At 53.8% G+C, this 25,424-nt stretch overlaps 1 protein-coding gene across 2 annotated transcripts in view; it reads right to left on the minus strand.

Moving 5' to 3' along the window:
* Positions 1-499: 499 nt before the first annotated feature.
* The window catches only part of LOC116942080 (ephrin-A2-like), a 41,359-nt gene continuing 16,434 nt past the window's right edge, over positions 500-25,424 (minus strand). Inside the window, exons 2-5 of one of the 2 annotated variants that reach the window (XM_032953639.2) lie at positions 18,930-19,240; positions 11,736-11,834; positions 10,695-10,763; positions 500-5,334 (exon numbers count right to left, since the gene is read on the minus strand). In XM_032953639.2, the coding sequence (XP_032809530.1) occupies positions 5,183-5,334; positions 10,695-10,763; positions 11,736-11,834; positions 18,930-19,240 (631 nt within the window). In that variant the 3' untranslated portion in view covers positions 500-5,182. The remainder of the gene's footprint in view (positions 5,335-10,694; positions 10,764-11,735; positions 11,835-18,929; positions 19,241-25,424) is intronic. The other variant, XM_032953640.2, reaches the window with a different exon arrangement.

Genomic DNA, 25,424 nt, shown 5'->3' on the forward strand with positions numbered 1-25,424 from the left:
GATGTTCTTGCTTGGACCCGGCATGCATCAATGGTTTAGTGGTAATTAATTGAAGGTGGAGGGGTTACCAGCCCCTCGCACCCGCCCAGAGCCCCCTTTGGCCGCTGTGGTGGATACAAACGCCATGAGGGGAATGGTGAATCGAAATTGGCCCTCCCCCCATAGCACTGCTCACCACAACGTTACCGCCCGGCACCAACGAGGAGGTAGGGGGTTGTTTTGCCATACACACACACACGTGTACACACACAGACACGTGTACACACACAGACACGTGTACACACAGAGACACGTGTACACACAGAGACACGTGTACACACAGACACGTGTACACACACAGACACGTGTACACACACAGACACGTGTACACACACACACGCATGCCCCCCCCCCAAAAAAAGTTCCACAACCCCGCCCCCACCCCGCGCCCCCACCCCGCGCCCCCACAACTCCGCCCCCACTCCCCCCCCCCCAAAAAAAAATCACAATTCTCGAGAGAAACAGCGAGTTGTTTTTTTATTATTACAAAATATGTACAACATTTTACCGATGAAACGTCTTGTTAGGCAAAACCCGAAGCTTTAAGTTCAAAAGCGCCTCTTTTTGATGTCGTGTCTAAAAAAAAAGTGCATTACTCCTTTTTGTATCTTGATATATCTCTCTATACACAAAGACCCCCCCCAGGTAACCTTGGACCAGGCTGTAGGGCAAGTGCCATGAGCGAGCACCTATGAAGGCCACACGATGCACGAATGACATGGGGGAGGGTGGTGGTGGTGGTGTGGCTAACACCAACGGCCGACCGCCTTTGTCTCCCCAGTGCTGATGGGGTTTGTTTCTGTACACACACACACACACGTGTACACACACACGTGTACACACACACACGTACACACGTGTGTGCACACACACGCACACACGTACACACACGCGCACACACACAGCGTGTACACACACACACGTGTACACACACCGCACCAGGTACTCATTATGAAGTCTGCGTCGACCTAGGAGGGGAGGCCAAGAAACCGGTTCAAGATAACTCACGGGCACTCGGTCGCGAGCGGTCAATCAAACTCGGGTCGCAGCCGGGTTCGGAGCGCAGTGCGCTAACCGCCGCGCCACCGCTCATCCCCCACACAGAGAGATGGAGTTGGGCCTGCGGCCTGTGACCACAACTGAGCGGCTGTGGCTCGCTGCTGCTGCTGCTGCCAAATTCGGAGCTGGGCTTTGTCCTGGGATGTTGCTATCATCTCGCCGGCCCCTCTTTACAACGTTGTTTATAATACACGGCGGAGTTCTGGGCGGCTCCAAATTCATCATCGCATTGTGTCTCTGTTCCTCTTTTTCTCTGTGTTCAGTGAATAATTTGGACCCTGGTTCTGCTTCACGTGCAGCAACAGTGCTTCCCCGATTACTCAAACTTAGCTATTGCTTTTATGATACCAAGTAAGGCACACTGAGCTATGTAGCTATTCTTCAGACGCGACCTGGCCACAAATGATAACTTAACGAAGCCGGCTTATCACGTGGAAACCGACAGCAGCCAACACTCGAAATCCTGGTTCAGTCCACGGAACCCGCTGTAGGAGTGGCTCATCCCAACTCGGGTGTGCGAGGGAGTTTGGGAGGGCCGGGGGTTGGGGCTGACTGAAGGCCGTCTGCTGCACAACTGCGTGCACAGCGACCTATGGGTGCCTCGGTGGCTAGGAGATGTGAATTACCTCGCCTGGTGTGCAGGAGGTCGTTGCTTCGATCCCGACCCTGATGCCTGGATCTCTCTCCCCGTGATCGCGTGGGGTTTTTCTCCGCTCCACATTCACAATCAACATCACGCGTTTAGAGTATTTGGCTGCTATAAATGTCCACGTGGTAAGCTACTTTGTTGAGCTATCATTTGTCGCTTCTGAGAAAGAGCGACACGGCTTACAGTGGGCCTTACCCGGTGAGATAAACTTAATAGAGACACGTGTCCCGGGTTCTGGTCTACAGCCCTAAAACGAAAGGCAGACCAATTCAATTAAAAATCCGAGGGCATTTGTTTTGTCGTGGGGGGATAAATAAATAAGTTCTCTAAAATCGAATACTTTTGTCTCGAAGTATGGCAACAGCCGCGAGCGAATGGCCCCCGCCAGGTATAGTTTCGCCCCCGGGGCCACTGCCACCACCCAGAGATCAGCTTCCAGCGGCAACCAGTTCCCACCGGCACGGAGCGTGGGGAGAACGTGGAGAGAGAGAGAGAGATAATTCGATTAGGGGACGTGTTTTTTGTTTTCAACGGACACGCAGCGGATTACTCACCCGGCCGCCCGAGCGATGGCTATCAGATGTAATCTCTCTCCTCCCTCTCACCCCCCCCCCCTTGCTCGCTCTCTCACAAACTCTCAAGCTGAGTGGCATCATGTGATGCACACGGCCAACCCCACTCGCCCGGCCAGTTTCCTTGCCAGGCAGCCTGGTAGCCAGCCAAGCAGACAAGCTGGCAGACGGCGAGGCAGGCAGGTAACTAGGTAGCTACCCTCTTAGTCACATAATTATAATCAAGCCAATCACCCAGACAGGTAAGCAGGCAAGCACCTGGCCAGTTGACAAGCCAGCCAGTTATCTAGGCAGATGTTCAGCCAGTGACCTAGCCAGGGAGGCAGGCAGGCAGCCAGACAGTCAACGAGCTCGTCATCCAGATATATACATTGTCAGGTAGTCAACCAGTCACATGGCCAGCCACTTGACCAGGCAGCTAGCCAGTCAGGCTCCTTGCCTACACAGCCACTCAGCTATCTACCTACAGCCAACCAGGTAACCAGATAGCCAACCAACCACCTATAGATAGCCACCAGCCCGAGCCACCCAGCCACTTGAGCAGCTGAGCCACCCACCCAGCCAGCGGTCCGCCCTCGCTGGCCGTGACCCCACGCTCGATGCGTCTCTTGACAATCTCTCTTTGAATCTCTCTGAATCTCTATCAACGGCTTCCGTGTCGTTGTCCCGCGTGACCTCCCGACGCCCGCAAGTGCTCGTCCGTCACTCCGCACCCTTGTTCACGACACGAGACGACAGCGCCGTCGCGTCTCTCCCCCCCCCTCTCTCTCTCAAACTATACGCGCGGACACACAGACACCCGCACGCACGCACACATGCACAGACACACGCACAGACACACGCGTTGTGTATGCGATCTCTTTGTCCAGGGGGAAGGATGCGGGCGGAGGGATGGGGAATTATTCTTTAGGCCCGGCCTGATTGTGATGTCACCGCTCGCCCCAGGTCGGGTATCTTTGGGCGAGACGTCCTTGATGTTTACACCAAAGCTGAGCCCGGCGCTCTGTTATGTCTCTCCTGGTGGATGACGGGGGAGGGATGGGGGAGGGATGGGGGAGGGGCGGGGGAGGTGGGAGGGATTCTCGCCGGTCGTGCGGCTCCGAATAACGGGGCCGGGTGTACAGCCCGAACCCGCATCGTCTGAGAGTCACGGTGATGTTTGCTGTCTGAAGCGGGGATGGGGGCGGGGGGGGGGGCTCCCCCTCCAGGAAGCACCTCCAGCAGACGAGTCCTCGATCGGCCGATTAACTCGACCCTGGCGATCGTGCCCCGCGCGTGAGGACGGGACACTTCGTCCATGGTTCCGTGAAAATCCCACACGTAAAGTGTCCCCCCCCCCCCAGACTTTGTGTTCCCTCCAGACTTTGTCTTCCCCCCGAGCCTCTGCGGCTAAACGAGCGAACGCCACTGTAACGACGAGACGGAACAATCGAGAGTCGATACAAGTGAGGTGACACCGATTAGAGTTCTGGTCAGGGGTCAGGGGTCAGCGGCGTTCAGATCATGGACCCCATGTGGCCACGGCGCTCAATGCAGATGCCTCCCCTTTTCGTCCCCAAAACGCCGACAGTTTCCATCCGTGCGGCGTGGAAACCCTCCGTGTCCCACGAGCGGCTGGGCCTCACTCTCGCCGTCCTGTGAGTGGCTGGGCCTCACTCTCGCCGTCCTGTGAGTGGCTGGGCCTCACTCTCGCCGTCCTGTGAGTGGCTGGGCCTCACCCTCGCCGTCCTGTGAGTGGCTGGGCCTCACTCTCGCCGTCCTGTGAGTGGCTGGGCCTCACTCTCGCCGTCCTGTGAGCGGCTGGGCCTCACTCTCGCCGTCCTGTGAGTGGCTGGGCCTCACTCTCGCCGTCCTGTGAGTGGCTGGGCCTCACTCTCGCCGTCCTGTGAGCGGCTGGGCCTCACCCCAAGCCTCCGCCGCTAATGAGGCGCTCTCAGCATTTGGCCTTTCGCGGGATTTTTTTCGTCTCCTCGAGTGTTTTTTTGTACAAGTGGTTTTTTAAAATAGTTTTTGTTCCTCTGCGTCTTTTGTCACGAACGGCTCTCTCTCTTTCTTCACGAGCGACTCTCAAATGTCGAACTGTCGAACTGTCTCGGCACCCCCCCCCCCCCCCCCGCCGAGAGGAACGGCCTCTCGCTCCCGCGCTCCTCCTCCACCGCTACTGCCGCCACCACTCCATTAATGCCCCCCCCCCCCCCCGCCCTGCCAACAGAACTCACGCTCCCCACTCAGGAACCCCCTGACCCCGCGACCCCCGCCGCTCTCCACGGGTCTCCACGGCGACGGCGGCTTTCACCGCGAAGGGCATTTTGTTTCGGTGGAAGGCGGCGATAAAAAAAAACCGAATAAACCACGGCGCTCGGACCAAGCGTACGCACGCACAGACGCGCGCTCGCTTCACGCGGCGTCCCGGCCCCTCCGGCCGCCCGTCACTCCACGACGCTCGCGAGGGCTTCGTCAGGAACCCCAACAGCGGGGGCCCCGCCCTCTCGCTCTGGCTCTGCTCCCGTAGAGTTCCCGCCGCCCGCCCCCGCCGCCCCTCCACCGCCACGCACGTGCGCGGGGGGGCGTTGGGCCGCCCGCCCGGCGTCGTCGCTGCTCCGGGCCGCCGGACGCGTCTCTCGCGTCGGGTGCCAGCGTCGGGCGAGAGCGTTCTCCGGCCCCACGAGCGTGCCGGGCGCGCTTCGTCCCCTTCCAGCCAGGGTCTCCCCGCCGTCGTTCGCCAAATCCTCACGGTCGAGCCAATCCCACCCACGCGGGTCCACGGCGCGCGCGGTCGCGCCACCGAGTTCGGATTGTTTTCCCGTCTTGGGGTTGTGTTTTTCGCTCCGCCGCGCTCCGCCGCTGCCAGGGGCGGCGGTCGCTACGACCCGAGCAACAGCAGCAGCAGCAGCGGCGGCACGGCCAGGGAGGCCATGACGGTGAGGAGCCCCCCGCGGTGGGGGGCCCGCGGGGCGTGCCCACGCCGCGCGGGCCCCGTCTGGTGCGCCGGAGACGCTCCCTCGGCCACGCCGTCTGCCGTGGTGGGGGGGGGCGGGGGGGGGGAGGAAGGGGGGTTGAGAGGTTAATGAGTTAATGAGTTGTTGACGAGTTGTTGACGAGTTAAGGAGTGGCGCGCTCACGAGGGACGAGACACTGCGCTCGCCTCCCGTTTTACAGCCCTGAGCCAGTGGTGCTGGAAATTCCACATTCCTATGTCGGGGGGGGGGGGGGGGGGGGGTTAGGCTATACATAAGACCGATTTTATTGACCCCGGACACAGGGATGATGGGCCGAGTCAATCCGACCGGGATGTGGACATCGCAGCCTTGCCAATGATCGCGAACCGCTCGCTCTGCCGCCGAGTTACCTGGACGACCACCAGGGCAGTGCATTGTGGGGCACGGTCACAGGGTCAAGGTACCGGGGCAGAGCCCAGCACCGCAAACGCGGACGAGACCGAGCGCCCCCCGCCCCCACACCCCCCGCTCCCCCCTCCCGGGAAGACCCCGCTCCCAAAAACAATCTTTCAGCGGAGGGGCGGGGGACCAGGTAGGGGGGCGCACGGGAACATCGCGGAACCCCACGTGTCTCCACGCGGGAACATCACAGCACCCCACGTGATGCGGGAACATCACCACACCCCACGTGATGCGGGAACATCACCACACCCCACGTGATGCGGGAACATCACAGCACCCCACGTGATGCGGGAACATCACGGCACCCCACGTGATGCGGGAACATCACGGCACCCCACGTGATGCGGGAACATCACCACACCCCACGTGATGCGGGAACATCGCGCCTACGCCGCCACTTTCAGGGTGGGAGACTGCGTTCCTGACCTTCTCTCTATATAAATAAATATATTGTGTTGTCCACGTCCCATCGGTCACGCAGACCTCTGCAGCCCTTTTGTTAATCCACTGCTGGATGAGGGCCTTCCCACACAAACACACGTGTGTATATACATATACTTTCTATATACTGTATATATATTGTGTGTATATAAACTCAACTATTTTTATTTTACCATGTAAGGCACACTAAGCTATACAGCTCTTTTTCAGAAGCCTCCTGGGCACAACGGAAAGCTCAGCAAAGTGGCTTATCATATAGAAATTAATCGTAGCAAAGCACTCTAATCGCATGCTGATTATAAATGTGGAGGGGAAAACCAGAGGACCCGGGAGAAAAATCCACGCAACCACAGGGAGAGAGAGAGAGCGAACTCCAACTAAACAGCAGGCGTCAGGGTCGAGATTGAACCCACGAACTCCTGCATAGCAGGGGACAAGGTAGTTAACACTTCATACCCATGGCTTCAATACACCCATGGACAACCTCTTGCTTGTGACAATCCGCTTGTGGGAGTTGTCCTCGCATCTTTTCTACACCGCAATGATTGCTCAGTTAATTACAAATATATATGATATAGAAATGTTCTATTAGAAATATATAAAATATATGTATAAAATTAGAAATATATAAAATATATGTATAAAATTAGAAATATATAAAATATAAACTCCGCTTCATCCGCTGATTCAATTCGGTTCCTCGCTCAGCGGCGGTCAGTCGCCCTTCTACCTCGACTGCCATGGTTACAGCTCCACTGGATTTCACTCCTCGACTCCTCGACCTGACAATGTCTTGTCCACCACACTGTGATCAACTACCAGCACTACACCGTAATCAACTACCACCACCACGCTGTGATCAACAACTAACCACCACCACACTGTGATCGACCACCACCACCACACTGTGATCAACCACCACCACCACCACACTGTGATCAACTACCACCACCACCATACTGTGATCAACAACTAACCACCACCACACTGTGATCGACCACCACCACCACCACCACACTGTGATCAACCACAACCACCACACTGTGATCAACTACCACCACCACCATACTGTGATCAACAACCACCACCACACTGTGATCAACAACCACCACCACCACCACCACACTGTGATCAACAACCACCACCACGCTGTGATCAACAACCACCACCACACTGTGATCAACAACCACCACCACGCTGTGATCAACAACTAACCACCACCACCACCACGCTGTGATCAACCACCACCACCACAGTGTGATCAACTACCACCACCACCACACTGTGATCAACAACCACCACCACCACACTGTGATCAACCACCACCACCACCACACTGTGATCAACTACCACCACCACACTGTGATCAACAACCACCACCACACTGTGATCAACTACCACCACCACACTGTGATCAACTACCACCACCACCACACTGTGATCAACTACCACCACCACACTGTGATCAACTACCACCACCACCACACTGTGATCAACCACCACCACCACCACACTGTGATCAACCACCACCACCACACTGTGATCAACCACCACCACACTGTGATCAACCACCACCACCACCACCACACTGTGATCAACAACCACCACCACCACACTGTGATCAACCACCACCACCACACTGTGATCAACTACCACCACCACATTGTGATCAACAACCTCCACCACACTGTGATCAACTACCACCACCACCACCACCACACTGTGATCAACAACCACCACCACACTGTGATCAACCACCACCACCACCACCATACTGTGATCAACCACCACCACCACAATGTGATCAACCACCACCACCACACTGTGATCGACCACCACCACCACCACACTGTGATCAACCACCACACTGTGATCAACCACCACCACCACACTGTGATCAACCACCACACTGCAGGTCACAACAACACACTTACTCACCTACCACTCACTCACCCCCTCACCCACCCACTCACCACACTGCAGGTCACCTCACTTCTCTCTCCGCTTCCTCCCTCTCACTGTTCCACTTTACAATAACTTCTCCTCCCGTCATCGTCACCCCCCCCCCCACCTCCCCTAAGGTGTCGCGGCAAAACCTTGGCTCAACTCAAGAACACGAACGATACATCGCAAGCCGTGCTGCTTGTTGCTGGCAGCTTAGGGCATGGGGGGGGGGGAGGGGGTCTGAGCCCTGTGCTGGCTCAGCAAACGGCGCTTGAAATAAATAAATCGGTAAATAAAATAAACTTCCAACTTCCACCGCTCCACAGCGGAACGCATCAATTAAGTTTCAACAAAATCAATCAACGCCCGCACCGGAAGCGCCACTCGGCGAAGCGGAAAATAACTCGGCGGCTGGGGGGGGGGCACTAGGGGGGGGGCACTGGTCGGGGGGGGCACTGGGGGGGGCACTGGGGGGGGGAGGCATGAAAATCTAAACGGCGACAAAATCCTCGCTCGGCCCGGGGGAAAAAAGAAAAAAAACTTCCCTTGGGTTTTAGAGAGCGCTGGCGATCGGCACTCTGGGACCGCAGCGATAGTCACAGTCGGAGAGTCTCGGAGACACAAACAGGAGCCGCGGGAACATTCTCATGGGGGCCGTGGCATCTCTCGGGGGTTCGTACGGGGCAGCTGGCCGGGTGGGGGGGGGGGGGCGTCGGAGGTTGAGGGGGGGCCGAGGGGATATATGTAGAAAAAAAGTTGCAGTGGGGAAAATAAAAAATGAAAGTCGTTATAAACACCGCGACGGCGGTGGCGGCGGAGCGCAGAGCACTGGGGCATCGCTAAAAAATTCATTGGTTTTCAGATTTTGACTTTTAAATTGAACGCCGAGGACGAGTTGTGGAAAATTGGAAGTGCGGCTTATCCAGCGAGCGATTTATCTCACGGGCCGCAGAGAGCGGACGCGGCCACGCGGCCACGCAGCCGCGGGTGAGTTTGAGGGGGGGGGGCCGAGCTGTGAGAGTGGGCGAGCGAGCGGGAAAGAGAGTGGGCGAGTGAGTGGGAGAAAGAGTGGGCGAGCGAGCGAGCGGGCGGGAGAGTGAGAGAGGCAGGCGAGAGAGTGGGCGAGCGAGCGGGCGGGAGAGTGGGCGAGCGAGCGGGAGAAAGAGTGGCCGAGCGAGCGGGCGGGAGAGTGAGAGAGTGGCCGAGCGAGCGGGCGGGCAAACGAGCGGGCGGGAGAGTGAGAGAGTGGGCGAGCGAGCGGGCGTGAGAGTGGGCGAGCGGGTGAGAGAGCGGACAAGCGAGCGAGCGGACAATCGAGCGAGCAAGTGGACGTGAGAGTGGGAGAGAGAAAGTGGGCAAGTGGACGTGAGAGTGGGAGAGAGAGTGGGCAAGTGAGTGGAAGCGCGCGCCCTCGCAAGCCACCAATAATGGGGGCAATTGGGCGCACGAGTGAGGGAACGCGAGGAAGGGGGTTTTCTTCTTGTTAAACCTTTGTCGCGGCATTTTTTTGCAAAACTCTTACCTGGTCCGCCACTTTCACATCTGTAACAAAGAGCTTTGCACTTCATCGGATTCCTATAGTATGAATAAATGTTCAGATTCCCAACGCGGATGTAACGTCTGTACCCGCGACGTGGCCGTCAGCTCACTCGCTGGCTCCACCGGGGGGGGGGGGGGGCGGGAGCCCGGCGGTCAAACCCCGGAGTCGAAGCCAGAATGCGAGCGGTGCCGAGTTGAAGCATCGCTTCGCAGACCGGCGTGCAACGCGGCAGCACGCGGCCGCCCCAGGTGCGCTGCTGTGTTTTAGGAACCCACAGGGAGGGACCTCATTCACCCCCCCTCCCGCCCCGCCCCTGCCCCGACACAGCACGGCAGCAGCAGCAGCAGCAGCAGCAGACAACCGTCGACCCCCACCTCCGTCAACCATCTCTCTGTCGCGCATCCGCAGTCGGGCAGACACAGCGACACGTGCAGAGGCACGCAGAGACAGACGCAGAGATACAGACAGACGCGGAGACACTCGCACGGACACCGAGGGCCCTCCTGCAGCTGGACAAATTATTTTCGCGGATTTTGTCAGCGCCCCCCCTCCCCCCGATTTCCTTGTTCTCGATATAAGATCAGCACCAGCGAGGAATCGTGAATTCTCTCTCCGCAACAATCACCCACCCACCCGGGCCCAGTGAGTTTCTGAGAAGCATTGCGTTGGTGGGTGGGTGAAGTAGTAAGTGTATGAGTAGGGAGGTGAGTTGGTGGGTAGGTGAGTGAATTAGTGGGTAGGTGAATGAATTAGTGGGTAGGTGAGTGAATTAGTGGGTAGGTGAATGAATTAGTGGGTAGGTGAGTGAATTAGTGGGTAGGTGAGTGAATTAGTGGGTAGGTGAATGAATTAGTGGGTAGGCGAGTGAGAAGGTAGATGGGTGAGTTAGCGGGTAGATGAGTTCGTGGGTAGATGACACGTATGGTTGGGTGAATCAGTGGGTCGGTGAGTGAATCAGTGGGTGGTAGAGCGAGTGGGCGAGTTAGCGGCTGCGGTGGGTGCGTTAGCGGGTGAGGAGTAGGTGAGCGGGCAGGTGAGCAAGCACTCACCCTGATGATTGCGTGGCCGTTGCTTCCTCTGCGGGGGGCTGCTGGGGGTGGGGGTGGTGGTTCGGGTTGCTGATTGGCGCACAGCGGGGGGCGGGGGAGGGTGGAGAAGCGGCGATGGCGCGGCAGGGTGGTGGAGGGGAATGCACACAGGGCAGGGACGAGGAGAGGAGAGGGTCACACGGGGGAATGGCAACGGCATGGCGCGATTCTCAAATGCGGAGGAGGACGAGGGGGTGGGGGGCATCACAGCAGCAAGAGACTCCATAGAGTCTATGACAAAGAGAGCCATCAACTGAAACAGAGACCCATAGACTCACAAAGAGACCCATAGATTCACACTGGGACCAACAGACTCACGTAGAGACCCATAGACTGACACAGAGACCGATAGACTCACACAGAGATCTGTAGAGTCATACTGAGATCAATAGACTCACATAAAGACTCATAAATAATCATGAACAGGTTACGTCCTCCACATGGACCCCCCCCCCCTCATTAATAATAATTAGCGGGTGACGTCACTCCACATGGGGGCGAGGCGCCTCCTCCCCCCTCCTCGGCGTCAACTCACAACCCTCACTACAAAGGCAGAACCCTCACGTCACGTGATCTCCGTAATGCTGTTGTTGAGACATCGAAGTAAAAAGGACGTCATAATGAACAAGGGATTATAACCTTCAAATGAAATAGGTCTGTGTCACCGCGCCCTTACAAATTGCACACGCATTGATGCAATGAATATATCATGTTGCAGTCTGCTGTTCGCTTGAAAGTTTCAGATTTACTGCGATACACCCGTCGTTGGACGGGCAAAAGGCGAGTTAACAATAATAACAATAATGCCATTCAACCTTTTCTCTCTTAAATATCAATTAAGTTAACCAACATTGGGGTCTGAAGGAGGGGTCAATCGCCCCCCACACCCCCCACTGAGGATCTGCCGCTGATTGGAAGGGGAAGGGAGGGAGGGGGTGAGAGGAGAGGGGTGGGAGAGAGGGGGGGTGGGGTAGTGGGGGGGTAGTAGGGGGACTAACTTACTTGGGGCACAGCAGACGGACACTTTGAGACGCAGGCACTTGTGGTTGTTGCTGCTGTTGTGGTTGCTGTTGCTTTTGTCTTTGGAATCTGCAGGTGCGGCTGCAGTACACGCACACAAAGACAAAGACCCCCCCCCCATGTAGCCTTTAACAGACTGTTGGGGCAAGTGCCGTTAGCGAACAGCTATGAAGGCCGGCACGGCACACGAGGAAATTGGATGACCAGCACCATGCTCGGCCGATGTTTAACACACCGCACCAGGTACTCATTTGAGGCTGAGCCGACCTACGGGAGGCACATGACCAGTTCAGATAATCGTCACTGGTGTTGGCCATAAGCGGAAATCGAACTCGGATCACCGGGTCCGTAGCGTAGCGCGCAAACCGCTACACTACCGCTCCACACGCACACCAATTAACACAGACACACGTATATACGAGGGGAGCGGTGAGGCAGTGGTTAGCCCGTTGCTCTATGAAACCACACATCTGAGTTTGATTCCCGTGTGTGCGCGCGTGTCAATGGAAGTGTCCATGGTGTCTGCATGTGGATGAGAGGTCGATGTGGGTGGGTAGAGAGTACAGCTGGTGCATCTGCCAGTCATCTCAGTCAACCCATGACACCCGGGTCTGTCCCGTGACCTCCTGCCAGCAGCGAGTCTTCCACACTTCACGTGGCGGCCTCAAGGTGCACCTAGCCTGGCACAATCGCCGTGGTGACGTCACTCCCACTCAGTGCCGAACGGCGGTTGTTGTTTGTGGACGACTGTATAGGTGGTTGCGGATGTGAGAGTTTGTGTGTTTCGTTGTATTTTGGGCATGTGTGAATGGTTTTATGTGCATGTGTTTGTGTGTATGCGTGTGTGTGTTATGAAAGGTCCTGGCAAGGATGATTCAACATCGCCTTGCTAGGCACGCTGAGGAGAGGCATGCGGAGCCCCAATGCGGTTTCAGGAAAGGGCGGTCCTGCACAGATGCCACATTTTATGTCCGTCTGCTACAGCAGAGGTGTAGGGAATTTCAACAAGACCTACATCTCTGCTTTATTGACCTGGTCAAGGCCTATGATACCTCAGTAAGCCTGGGCTCTGGGTTGTTTTTCGTGCTTTCGGAGTCCCTGACCCTCTGCTCACAATCATTAAGGACCTTCATGATGGTGAGCAGGCCTGGGTAAAACTAAGTGGCCGGGAGTCAGAGCCATTCCCTGTACACCTTGGGGTACGACAGGGATGTCCTTTGGCTCCCACATTATTTAACATCTATTTTGGCCACGTAGTTCGTGAAGCCTTCAATAGCTGTACCGGGGGAATCTCCATTTGGTAAAGATATAATGGGAGGCTGATCGATGCCCGGGTGCGGTCAAGGAATGGCTCCCTATTGCTCAACCAGGTTATGTATGCCGATGATTTGGTAATAGCTGCTCTTTCAGAGGAGGAGTTGGAGACGCTGCTGCTGAGACTGGAGTGTGCCACTAAGAGGTGGGGCCTTACAATCAGCCCCACCAAAACTAAGCACCTGCCTGGGTATTTTGTACTATCGGACACTCCACCCCCACAACTCCCAATCCGTGATGGGGCAGTTGTGGAGAGAGCAGAGAGTTTCCCATACCTGGGCAGTGTGCTTATGACCGGCTCCAGTTTAACAGCAGAGGTCTCACTCCGAATCAGTCGAGCGGCAATATCTTTTCATCGGTTGCATAATGCTGTGTGGAAGCTACCTGGTCTGTCGCTCCGCACTAAGCTTCAGGTCTTCTCGGCCATAGTCATTCCCTCTGTTCTCTACGTTTGCAAAACGTGGACCCCCCTAATGAAACATATTTGCCGGTTAGTAACATTTAGGCAAGCCTGCCTACGATCCATCTTGGGTTTAACCAGGCTGGATTGTCTGAGGAGCTCACAAATCTTCGAAAGATCTGGGCAAGGTCCCATCGGTGAGCTCCTCCGGCAGGCAAGGCTGCGTTGGCTGGGTCATGTAGCCCGCATGCCCAGCCACCGCATGCCGAAACAGCTTTTGTTCAGCCGGATCGAGGGGGCTAAACGGGCGCGGCACGGGCTAGAGAAGAGATGGAGTGATGTGGTACGGGAGGACGTGGAGCTGAGTGGACTTGCCGATGACTGGTACCAGCGGTGTCAAGATCGGCCTCTGTGGAGGAGGCTCGTGAAGGACGCTACTGGGCAGTTGGAGGCAGTCGCCCTCCAACAACAACGGAGGGCGGAGGAGCGACGCTCACAATAACGAGCGGAGCGCCGGGTGGCTAAAGCACAGCGGGTTGGCACAGTAGGGGGCACAGGTGGTGCATCAGCCACTCATCTCAGTCAGTCGACCCGTGGCACCTGGGTCTGCTCCGTGACTTCCTGCCAGCGGGCGTTCAACACTTCACGTGGCCTCAAGGTGCACATAGCCTGGCACAAGAGTCGTGGTGACGTCACCGCCACTTAGTGGCGAATGGCGGTTGTTGTTGTTGTGTTTATTGGTGTGTGTGTGTTTATTGGTATGTGTGTTTATTGGTGTGTATGTGTCTATTGATGTGTGTGTATTTATTGGTCTGTGTGTGTATATTGGTGTGTGTTTACTGGTGTGGTTATGTATTGGTGTATGTGTGTATTGTTGTGTGTGCCTGTTTATTGGGGTGTGTATGTGTGTTTATTGGCGTGTGTGTTTATTGGTGTATGTGTTTATTGGTGCGTGTGTTTATTGGTGTGTGTGTGTGTGTGTGTTTATTGGTGCGTGTGTTTATTGATGTGTGTGTGTGTTTACTGGTGTGTGTGTGTGTTAATAGGCGTGTGTATATATTGGTGTGTGTTTACTGGTGTGGTTATGTATTGGTGTATGTTTGTATTGGTGTGTGTGCATGTTTATTGGGGTGTGTATGTGTGTTTATTGGTGTGTGTGTTTATTGGTGTGCGTGTGTTTATTGGTGTGTGTGTTTATTGGTGTGTGTCATTGCGTGTGTTTATTGGTGTGTATGTGTGTGTGTTTATTGGTGTGTGTGTCTATTGATGTGTGTGTCTATTGATGTGTGTGTCTATTGATGTGTGTGTGTTTACTGGTGTGTATGTGTGTTAATAGGCGTGTATATATATTGGTGTGTGTGTGTGTGTTTACTGGTGTGGTTATGTATTGGTGTTTGTGTGTATTGGTGTGTGTGCGTGTTTATTGGGGTGTGTGTATGTGTGTTTATTGGCGTGTGTGTTTATTGGTGTGTGTGTGTTTATTGGTGTGTGTGTTTATTGATGTGTATGTGTTTACTGGTGTGTATGTGTGTTAATAGGCGTGTATATATATTGGTGTGTGTGTGTGTTTACTGGTGTGGGTATGTATTGGTGTTTGTGTGTATTGGTGTGTGTGCGTGTTTATTGGGGTGTGTATGTGTGTTTATTGGTGTGTGTGTGTATAAAGTGGGGAGCGGTAGGGGAGCGATAGTGTAGGAGTTAGTGTAGCCGTTAGCACGCTGCGCTACGAACCTGGCGACCCGGATTCGATTCCCAATCACGGCCAAGACCAGTGACGATTATGTGAACCAGTCCAAGGCCTCCCCTAGGTCGACTCAGCCTTAAATGAGTACTTGGTGCGGTGTGTAAACATCGCCGCTAGGGATACAAAGGTGGTCGCGCGTAGTCTTGGCCACTCACCCCCACGTGTACCGTTCCAATCTGCATAGGTACACACTTACAGCACTTGCCTCTCCAGTCTGTTAAGGCTATTTGGGGGATCTGTGTGTTTATAGATATTGGTGTGTGTGTGTGTATTTGTCTGTGTGTGTATTTGTCTGTGTGTGTGCACTAAGATCCATCACCTCCGCAGCTCAATCAAGTGCAATTTCGTCTCGGCTGTCAGTGTAAATCACGGCCCTGCAGCCCGCAGAGCTCCTGTTTAATTCTCTCTTTCAGCACCGTGTGTGTGTGCGTGTGAATATGCATGCGTGCGTTTGTGCATGAGTGTATACGGGTACATATGCATGCATGCCGGTGTATGTGTGTGCTGCTCGCGAACAGCACTTGCCCCAAAAGTCTGTTAAGGGTATATGGGGGACCTTTGTCTTCATGTGCTTGTGTGTGGGTGTGCTGGCCACCCACCTCCCTCATGTGCCGTGTCGACCTTCATATATATAGTGTGTGCGCTCGCTAACAGCACTTGCCCCAAGAGTCTGTTAAAGGCCTTCTGTCTTTTATGTGGGAACAAAGGTGTAAGTGCTGTTAGCGAGCACCTATGAAGGCCGGCACAGCGCACGAGGGGTTGGGTGGCCAACGCCACTGTTGGTGGACAAGTAATGTTACTGAGCACTTATTGAGACTGGCATGTTTAAACATCGCACCAGGTACTCCTTTGAGGCTGAGTCGACCTAGGCGAGGCCCAGGACCGGTTCAGATAATCGTCACTGGGTGTTGGCCCCGTGAGCGGGAATCGAACCCGGGTGGCCAGGTTAGTAGCGCAGCGTAGCGCTAACCACTACACACACATGCACGTTTCCGCATGTGTGCATGTATATATCGTTTAGGGGGCGGTAGTGCAGTGGTTAGCGCACTGCGCCACAAACCGGGCCACCCGAGGTCTATTCCCGCTCACAACCAATAAGAGTAAAAGCGAATATCTCATCCGGTTCTCGAGCCTCCACTAGATCGACTTGGCCTTGAATTAGAATAAGATATCAACAATGGGGAGACAAAGGCGGCCCCAGGCATGGTGCTGGTCACCCACCCTCTCTCGTGTGTGTGCGTGCGTGTGTACCATGCCAGTCTTAACAAGTGCTAAGTAAGAGCACTTGTCCCCAACAGTCTATTAAGGCTACATTGGGGGAACGTTGTCTTTGTGCGTGTATGTGTGCGTATGTGCGAGTGTGTGTGTGTGAGTGAATTTGTGTTTTAAATCGGCTGCTCACGAAGCTGCACCAGCGTCCCACAATCCACCTCTCTGAGCCCCTCGCTTGATACAAGATAAATAGGCGACGTTTTGGACTATGATCCTTCATAGCACGAGAGACACAGTGGACAACAGAGATGAAGACTAGCACTGGTTTACATCGTGGGGCCTGAGAGAAGTAACAATTCAAATATATTTTCTCATCACCAGATTTTCAATTTGGCACGTGAATAGCCAGTCTGATTGTAGCTATTGGGCAATAAAGAAACCCCCTTCAATAATCACAACGTATTTCCGACTAAAAAAACTAATTTGTATTCAAAGTAAAGTTAAACTAAAACGAAACTATTTCTATTGGACCAGATAAGGCCCACTGGGCTATATTTTCAGAAACCACTTGGCCACAAATAATAGCTCAAAGAAGTAGCTTATCAAGTGGATATGTACAGCCACTAAACCAGGGGTGGGAAACCTTTTTTTCTGCCAAGGGCCATTTGGATATTTAGAACATCATTCGAGGGGCCATATAAAAATGATCAACTTAAAAATTAGCCCGTTATATTTGGTCAAACTTTTAATTAACTCACCCCTAATGCGATGGCTGGAACTGCTTCTCTTTGGCGAGGTGTGGTGATGATGTTAGCTGGTATTGATGATGTTGCTGCTACTCGCAACTGCTTTTCCAGGTTTGCTCCTAGACTTATTTAATTTCGAGTCCCGCCTGCGGTTGCCTTGGCACGGCCAGAGACCCAAATGATTTTCGGGCCTCATACGGCCCGCGGGCCGGACGTTCCCCACCCCTGCCCTAAACACATGGTTCTAAATGTTGAGGGAAATACTGGAGGACCCAGAGAAAAATCGACGCGAGCACGGGGAGGGAGAGACATGCAAACTCCAAATATACAACAGGCATCAGGGTCGTGATCAAAATCATGACCTTATGTAAACCAGGCGAGGTAGTTAACATCTCATAGCGACCGTGGTGCCCCAAGTTATAAATTGTTGCTGGCGCATTGCATGATGGGAAGATTTGTAAGGCCAAAACACAAGCCAATTAGCAATGCATTCCCGGGCCCAATTAGCGTCTCAGTGGGAAAGGCCTGCGCCTTTGTTAGTTGGGTTACTCGGCATTTGTTTTGCCCTTTAGGGCGGCTGGCCCCCCAATCCCCACACAGATTTGGAGGCAGATCCTCGTGGTGGCTAGTGGGGTTGGGGGGGGGAGCTCAAGTTCAAGAGGCGACCGCGTCCGCTGCTGGCGACCTCACCACGTGGGGTGCCATCGCCCCCTTCCCTCTGACAGATCCTGCAGCAGTAGCACGGTTTGACCTCTGACCTGCAGGTTGGGCTACGAGTCCCGTGGTGCTCGTGGAGTGGGTCGGGGTTAGTGAGCTGAGAGTGTTTCGGGATTGTGTTGCTTCGTTCAGCTGTAGGGGCTAGAGTTGGGATTTGGGGTTAGGATCACAGGTGATGGTGATGTTAGCCACCTCGCCTGGTGTACAGGAGGTCGTGGTTTCAATCCCGACCCTGACGCCTGCTGTAGATTTTGAGTTTGTATGTTCTACACGGCCACGGGGAAAGAACCTTTCCCCGTGGCCGTGTAGATTTGTCTCTTGGTCCTTCAGTTTCCCCCTCCACATGTAGATCAACATGCATTGAGAGTATTCGGCTGCTATACATTTACACATGATGATAAGCCACTTTGGGGAGTTATCGTCTGTGGTCAGGTCGCTTCGAAAAAAGAGCTACATAGCTCAGTGGGCCTTACCTCGTAAAATAAAAAAAATAGTTTAGTTTAATGTTCCTCCGTAAATGATGAGGGCGGTGATGGCGATGACGATGATGACGATGATGCCGATGGTGGCGACAAAACTGCCGATGGCAGTGACGACAGCGATGACCGTCTCCAGGTGAGCGATGTTGAATCTGCCGGCCGCAATGGTGCCATTGAGGCCGATGATGCTGGTGATGTTGGTGACACTGGCGATGCTGGTGATGTTGGCGATGCAGGTGATGCAGGTGATGCAGGTGATTCTGGTGGTTCTGTTGGTGATGGTCCTGAACTTGCGAATAACAAAGTGAGTGCATTGCCGTACGATGACGATGAAGCCACCGATGGGGCAAATCTACACAGTGTCATTTCCGCCGATTGGCAAACTAATGGCTACGTGCGTACACCTCGTGCCACGTAGGGACAGCTGCCGCTTGGGGGCGGTGGTGGTGGTGGGGGGGTCTCTAGGCTTGGACTGCAGCAGGGCACCCGAAACAGCTGTGGTGAGGGGTGACGCACGAATGCTACAGGCCGCCGATGAATGTGGACGAGAGCCGCTTCACTCACAGATGTAAAAGTAGTCCCGGCCGGAGCGGAACTCGAATCCGGCGGAGAAGGGCGTGAAGAGCTGGAACTTCTCGGAGAAGCGCAGCGCCGTGGCCGGCGCTGTGGGATTGTCGCAGCGCCAGCGCACGAACCCGCTCGACGCGTCGCACCGCGCGTACCCCTCCGCGTCCACCATGTACAGCTCGTATCGCTCCTGCGGCGGCGCTCCGGCCAGCGCCGCCGCCGCCACCGCCGCCGCACCGTAGTACGGGCAGTAGACGTCCAGGTAGTCATTGATGTTGACCTTGAGCGAGAAGTCGTCCTTCTGCAGCCTGCAGGGCGAGAGGGGCGAGAGCGGCGTCAAATTAAAAGTCACGAAGCCGAGGCATGGTGCAAGATGGTGTTTTCAAAATGAAAGTCTGGTGATGCGCGAGTGTCAAGGTGGAAGCAGCGGTATCAAAGTAAGAGTCATAGTTGCAGGGCACAGCCCACAGGGAGGCGCGCCTCGCAGACGCTCGATGCCAGCATCAAAGTGAACGTCAAAATAAAAGTCGGGGTGGAGGAGGCACGGGGGAGCTTGAGGGGAAAATGAGCGGGGGGGGGAGGGGGGGTTGGAGGAGAGGTTCAGAGAGGAGATGAGCGGAGACCGGGGGAGGTTGGTGGGGGGGGGGGAGAATATGGGGGAGAAGAGAGTGAGTTTGATGTCACGTAACCCGGTGAGAAGTCAGGAGACCAGGCGGGACCTGGAGGCGTGAGTCTGATCCTACGGGAGGCACTGTTCAATGTGGTGAAATGTGGACGTTGGCGGTGGCACGCGGTGGGCTGCTCTTGCGAATGGCGTCACAGGGTCTCCGTAACGCCCACCGCGAGCGGAGCGGCTGGCGCGGAGTGGAACCGTCAACGCTGTTACTCAATGCTATTACCGGGGCGGCCGCTGGATTCGAACCGCGAACCTCTGCGGCAAGCGGCTGTGCCGCCACCGACGGCGGGAGGAAGAGACGGGGGGGGGGGAGACGGGGGGGAGTGGAGGGAGAGACGGGGGGGGGAGTGGAGGGAGAGACGGGGGGGGGGAGATGGGGAGGAGTGGAGGGAGAGACGGGGGGGGGAGTGGAGGGAGAGACGGGGGGGGGGAGACGGGGAGGAGTGGAGGGAGAGACGATGACATGGCAGGGATGGAGCTGCCATGTGAGAGGAGCTGGGGGTGCGGGATGGAGAGAGGGGGCTGGTGCAGGGTGGAGAGGGGTGGAGGTTGGGGGTGCGAGTTGCAGGGGGGGGGGGTGTGGGGTGGAGGGGATGGAGAGGGGGTGGAAGGGGTGCGAGTTGCAGGGGGGGTGGGGGGGCGAAGCGTGCCCACTGACCCGACGCGACCCCCCGCTGGCTGCGGGACCCCCGAGACCCCCTCTCGGGGTCGGTCTAAGGGGATTAGCGGGCGAGACGCCGGGTCGCGGTTTACACACGGCGCCCCGCGTCGCTCCCTCCGTGCGCTCCCTGGCACGGGAGCCCCCCCCCAGCCCCCCCCAGCCCCCCCAGCCCCCCCCCCGCCCCCCAGCACACTCCCGCTCCCCCCCTACACGGCGCTGTTTGCGAGCGCCTATTAAGGCCTGCACGGCCCGGCCGCCTCCGTCTCCCCAGTAGCGAGAGAGATGTTTTACAGTAGAGAGAGATGTTTTACAGTAGCTAGAGAGATGTTTTACAGTAGAGAGAAATGTTTTACTGTAGCGAGAGAGATGTTTTACAGTAGCGATAGAGATGTTTTACTGTAGCGAGAGAGATGTTTTACAGTAGCGAGAGAGATGTTTTACAGTAGCGAGAGAGATGTTTTACAGTAGCGAGAGAGATGTTTTACTGTAGCGAGAGAGATGTTTTACAGTAGCGAGAGATGTTTTACAGTAGCGAGAGAGATGTTTTACAGTAGAGAGAAATGTTTTACAGTAGCGAGAGAGATGTTTTACAGTAGAGAGATGTTTTACAGTAGAGAGATGTTTTACAGTAGCGAGAGAGATGTTTTACAGTAGAGAGATGTTTTACAGTAGCTAGAGAGATGTTTTACAGGAGCGAGAGAGATGTTTTACAGTAGCGAGAGAGATGTTTTACAGTAGCGAGAGAGATGTTTTACAGTAGAGAGATGTTTTACAGTAGAGAGATGTTTTACAGGAGCGAGAGAGATGTTTTACAGTAGCGAGAGAGATGTTTTACAGTAGCGAGAGAGATGTTTTACAGTAGAGAGATGTTTTACAGTAGAGAGATGTTTTACAGGAGCGAGAGAGATGTTTTACAGTAGCGAGAGAGATGTTTTACAGTAGCGAGAGAGATGTTTTACAGTAGAGAGATGTTTTACAGTAGAGAGATGTTTTACAGGAGCGAGAGAGATGTTTTACAGTAGAGAGATGTTTTACAGTAGCGAGAGAGATGTTTTACAGGAGCGAGAGAGATGTTTTACAGTAGCGAGAGAGATGTTTTACAGTAGAGAGATGTTTTACAGTAGAGAGATGTTTTACAGGAGCGAGAGAGATGTTTTACAGTAGCGAGAGAGATGTTTTACAGTAGCGAGAGAGATGTTTTACAGTAGAGATGTTTTACAGTAGAGAGATGTTTTACAGGAGCGAGAGAGATGTTTTACAGTAGCGAGAGAGATGTTTTACAGTAGAGAGATGTTTTACAGTAGAGAGATGTTTTACAGGAGCGAGAGAGATGTTTTACAGTAGAGAGATGTTTTACAGTAGCGAGAGAGATGTTTTACAGGAGCGAGAGAGATGTTTTACAGTAGCGAGAGAGATGTTTTACTGTAGCGAGAGAGATGTTTTACAGTAGCGAGAGAGATGTTTTACAGTAGCGAGAGAGATGTTTTACAGTAGAGAGAGATGTTTTACAGTAGCGAGAGAGATGTTTTACAGTAGAGAGATGTTTTACAGTAGCGAGAGAGATGTTTTACAGGAGCGAGAGAGATGTTTTACAGTAGAGAGATGTTTTACAGTAGAGAGATGTTTTACTGTAGAGAGATGTTTTACAGTAGCGAGAGAGATGTTTTACAGTAGCGATAGAGATGTTTTACAGTAGCGAGAGAGATGTTTTACTGTAGCGAGAGAGATGTTTTACAGTAGCGAGAGAGATGTTTTACAGTAGCGAGAGATGTTTTACAGTAGTGAGAGAGATGTTTTACAGTAGAGAGAAATGTTTTACAGTAGCGAGAGAGATGTTTTACAGTAGAGAGATGTTTTACAGTAGAGAGATGTTTTACAGTAGCGAGAGAGATGTTTTACAGTAGAGAGATGTTTTACAAGAGCTAGAGAGATGTTTTACAGTAGCGAGAGAGATGTTTTACAGTAGAGAGATGTTTTACAGTAGAGAGATGTTTTACAGTAGAGAGATGTTTTACAGTAGAGAGATGTTTTACAGGAGCGAGAGAGATGTTTTACAGTAGCGAGAGAGATGTTTTACAGTAGCGAGAGAGATGTTTTACAGTAGAGAGATGTTTTACAGTAGAGAGATGTTTTACAGTAGCGAGAGAGATGTTTTACAGTAGCGAGAGAGATGTTTTACAGTAGAGAGATGTTTTACAGGAGCGAGAGAGATGTTTTACAGTAGCGAGAGAGATGTTTTACAGTAGAGATGTTTTACAGTAGAGAGATGTTTTACAGGAGCGAGAGAGATGTTTTACAGTAGAGAGATGTTTTACAGGAGCGAGAGAGATGTTTTACAGTAGCGATAGAGATGTTTTACTGTAGCGAGAGAGATGTTTTACAGTAGCGAGAGAGATGTTTTACAGTAGCGAGAGAGATGTTTTACAGTAGAGAGAGATATTTTACAGTAGCGAGAGAGATGTTTTACAGTAGAGAGATGTTTTACAGTAGCGAGAGAGATGTTTTACAGGAGCGAGAGAGATGTTTTACAGGAGCGAGAGAGATGTTTTACAGTAGAGAGATGTTTTACAGTAGAGAGATGTTTTACTGTAGAGAGATGTTTTACTGTAGCGAGAGAGATGTTTTACAGTAGAGAGATGTTTTACAGTAGAGAGATGTTTTACTGTAGCGAGAGAGATGTTTTACTGTAGCGAGAGAGATGTTTTACAGTAGAGAGAGATGTTTTACAGTAGCGAGAGAGATGTTTTACAGTAGAGAGATGTTTTACAGTAGAGAGATGTTTTACAGTAGAGAGATGTTTTACAGTAGCGAGAGAGATGTTTTACAGTAGCGAGAGATGTTTTACAGGAGCGAGAGAGATGTTTTACAGGAGCGAGAGAGATGTTTTACAGTAGAGAGATGTTTTACAGTAGAGAGATGTTTTACTGTAGAGAGATGTTTTACTGTAGCGAGAGAGATGTTTTACAGTAGAGAGATGTTTTACAGTAGAGAGATGTTTTACTGTAGCGAGAGAGATGTTTTACAGTAGAGAGATGTTTTACAGGAGCGAGAGAGATGTTTTACAGTAGAGAGATGTTTTACTGTAGCGAGAGAGATGTTTTACAGTAGAGAGATGTTTTACAGTAGAGAGATGTTTTACAGTAGCTAGAGAGATGTTTTACAGGAGCGAGAGAGATGTTTTACAGTAGCTAGAGAGATGTTTTACAGTAGCGAGAGAGATGTTTTACAGTAGAGAGATGTTTTACAGGAGCGAGAGAGATGTTTTACAGGGCGCGAGAGAGATGTTTTACAGTAGCTAGAGATGTTTTACAGTAGCGAGAGAGAGGTTCGGATATTCGCCGCTCTTCTCGGTCGCGCGCGCCAACCACAGCGCCACCGCTCCCCACACGCCGCCCCATGAGATTCGACCAAAAAAGAACCCTAAAAACCCTGAAAGGAGCGGGTTTTTTGGGTGACACGGCCGAGTGATCAAGAGAGAGAACCGGGGATGGGTTGTGGGGAGCAGAAAGAGAGGGAGACAGAGGGAGAGCAAAGACAGGGTAGAGCGGGAGAGCGGAGGAGAGAGAGAGAGAATCAGAGACGAGCCAGCACGCGTCGTACAATCACCATCATCATCATTGTCATGGTACTTCATTTATCTTCCCGGCGTGGGGGGAGTGGTCGCTGTGATCAGAGCGGTCGACTCACAATCGCAAGGTCACGAGGTCAAATAAAAGTTGGGGTCAAACACAGCCCACCGTCAGTAAAAATGAGCACCACTTTGAGTCCAGTTGAGGTCGATTTGCGGGCAGACTCATCCACACCAAGGGAATGTGGAATATCCACCTCTCGCTCTGGGCTGCTCTAAGACTGGTACTGAACGTCGATGGCGTGGGTAGCGGGCCTTCATCCAGCAGTGGATAGACAATGGCTGGTGACGCTTATGATGGTGGTGGTGAAGATGATTTACCGGGAGAGCCCCAGCAAGTCTCAAGCCTCGTTTTCGGGATGGTCCTGCTACGTCGGGATCAGAAGCAGAACATGTACTTATACTGGAGGAGAAATCCGATGAGCTGTAAAGCTCTTTGTTCACAGGCTATGTCCGGGGATGTTTGACGGTGTCATGGCTTCGTGATGCAGGAAACCGGGAGGGACCCGGGCACAAAAAACCCTCCACTGAAACAACGGGGACATCACATGCACAGCTCCGCACAGATGCATCCATGAATCCAGCAGCTACCTCCGCCTGCTGTCCCTCGACCAGCAACCTCGCAAAACCCTCCACACATCTCTCCACGTGATCCCCAACCCCCCCCCTCCACACATCTCTCCACGTGATCCACCAACCCCCCCCAACACTTCTCTCCACGTGATCCACCAACCCCCCCCCCCACACACACACATCTCTCCACGTGATCCACCAACCCCCCCCCCCCCACACATCTCTCCACGTGATCCACCAACCCCCCCCCCTCCCCCCCACACACACACATCTCTCCACGTGATCCACCACCCCCCCCCCAACACATCTCTCCACGTGATCCACTAACCCCCCCACACACACATCTCTCCACGTGATCCACCACCCTCCCCCCCCAACACATCTCTCCATGTGATGCACCAACCCCCCACACACATCTCTCCACGTGATCCACCAACCCCCCCACACACACACATCTCTCCACGTGATTCACCAACCCCCCCCCCCCCACACACACACATCTCTCCACGTGATCCACCAACCCCCCCCCTCCACACACACACACATCTCTCCACGTGATCCACCAACCCCAACCCCAAACACATCTCTCCACGTGATCCACCAACCCCCCCACACACACACATCTCTCCACGTGATCCACCAACCCCAAACACATCTCTCCACGTGATCCACCAACCCCCCCCCCCCCACACACATCTCTCCACGTGATCCACCAACAGAAAAACACATCTCTCCACCTGATCCACCAACCCCCCCCCCCCAACACATCTCTCCACGTGATCCACCAACCCCCCCCAACACATCTCTCCACGTGATCCACCAACCCCCCCCCACACACACACACATCTCTCCACGTGATCCACCACCCCCCCCCCACACACATCTCTCCACGTGATCCACCAACCCCCCCCCCACACACACACACATCTCTCCACGTGATCCACCAACCCCCCC

The sequence above is a fragment of the Petromyzon marinus genome, chromosome 13 (genome assembly GCF_048934315.1).
Source record: "Petromyzon marinus isolate PM22_M1 ecotype Great Lakes invasive population chromosome 13, UKy_Petmar_22M1.pri1.0, whole genome shotgun sequence".
Taxonomy (NCBI): Eukaryota; Metazoa; Chordata; class Hyperoartia; order Petromyzontiformes; family Petromyzontidae; genus Petromyzon; species Petromyzon marinus.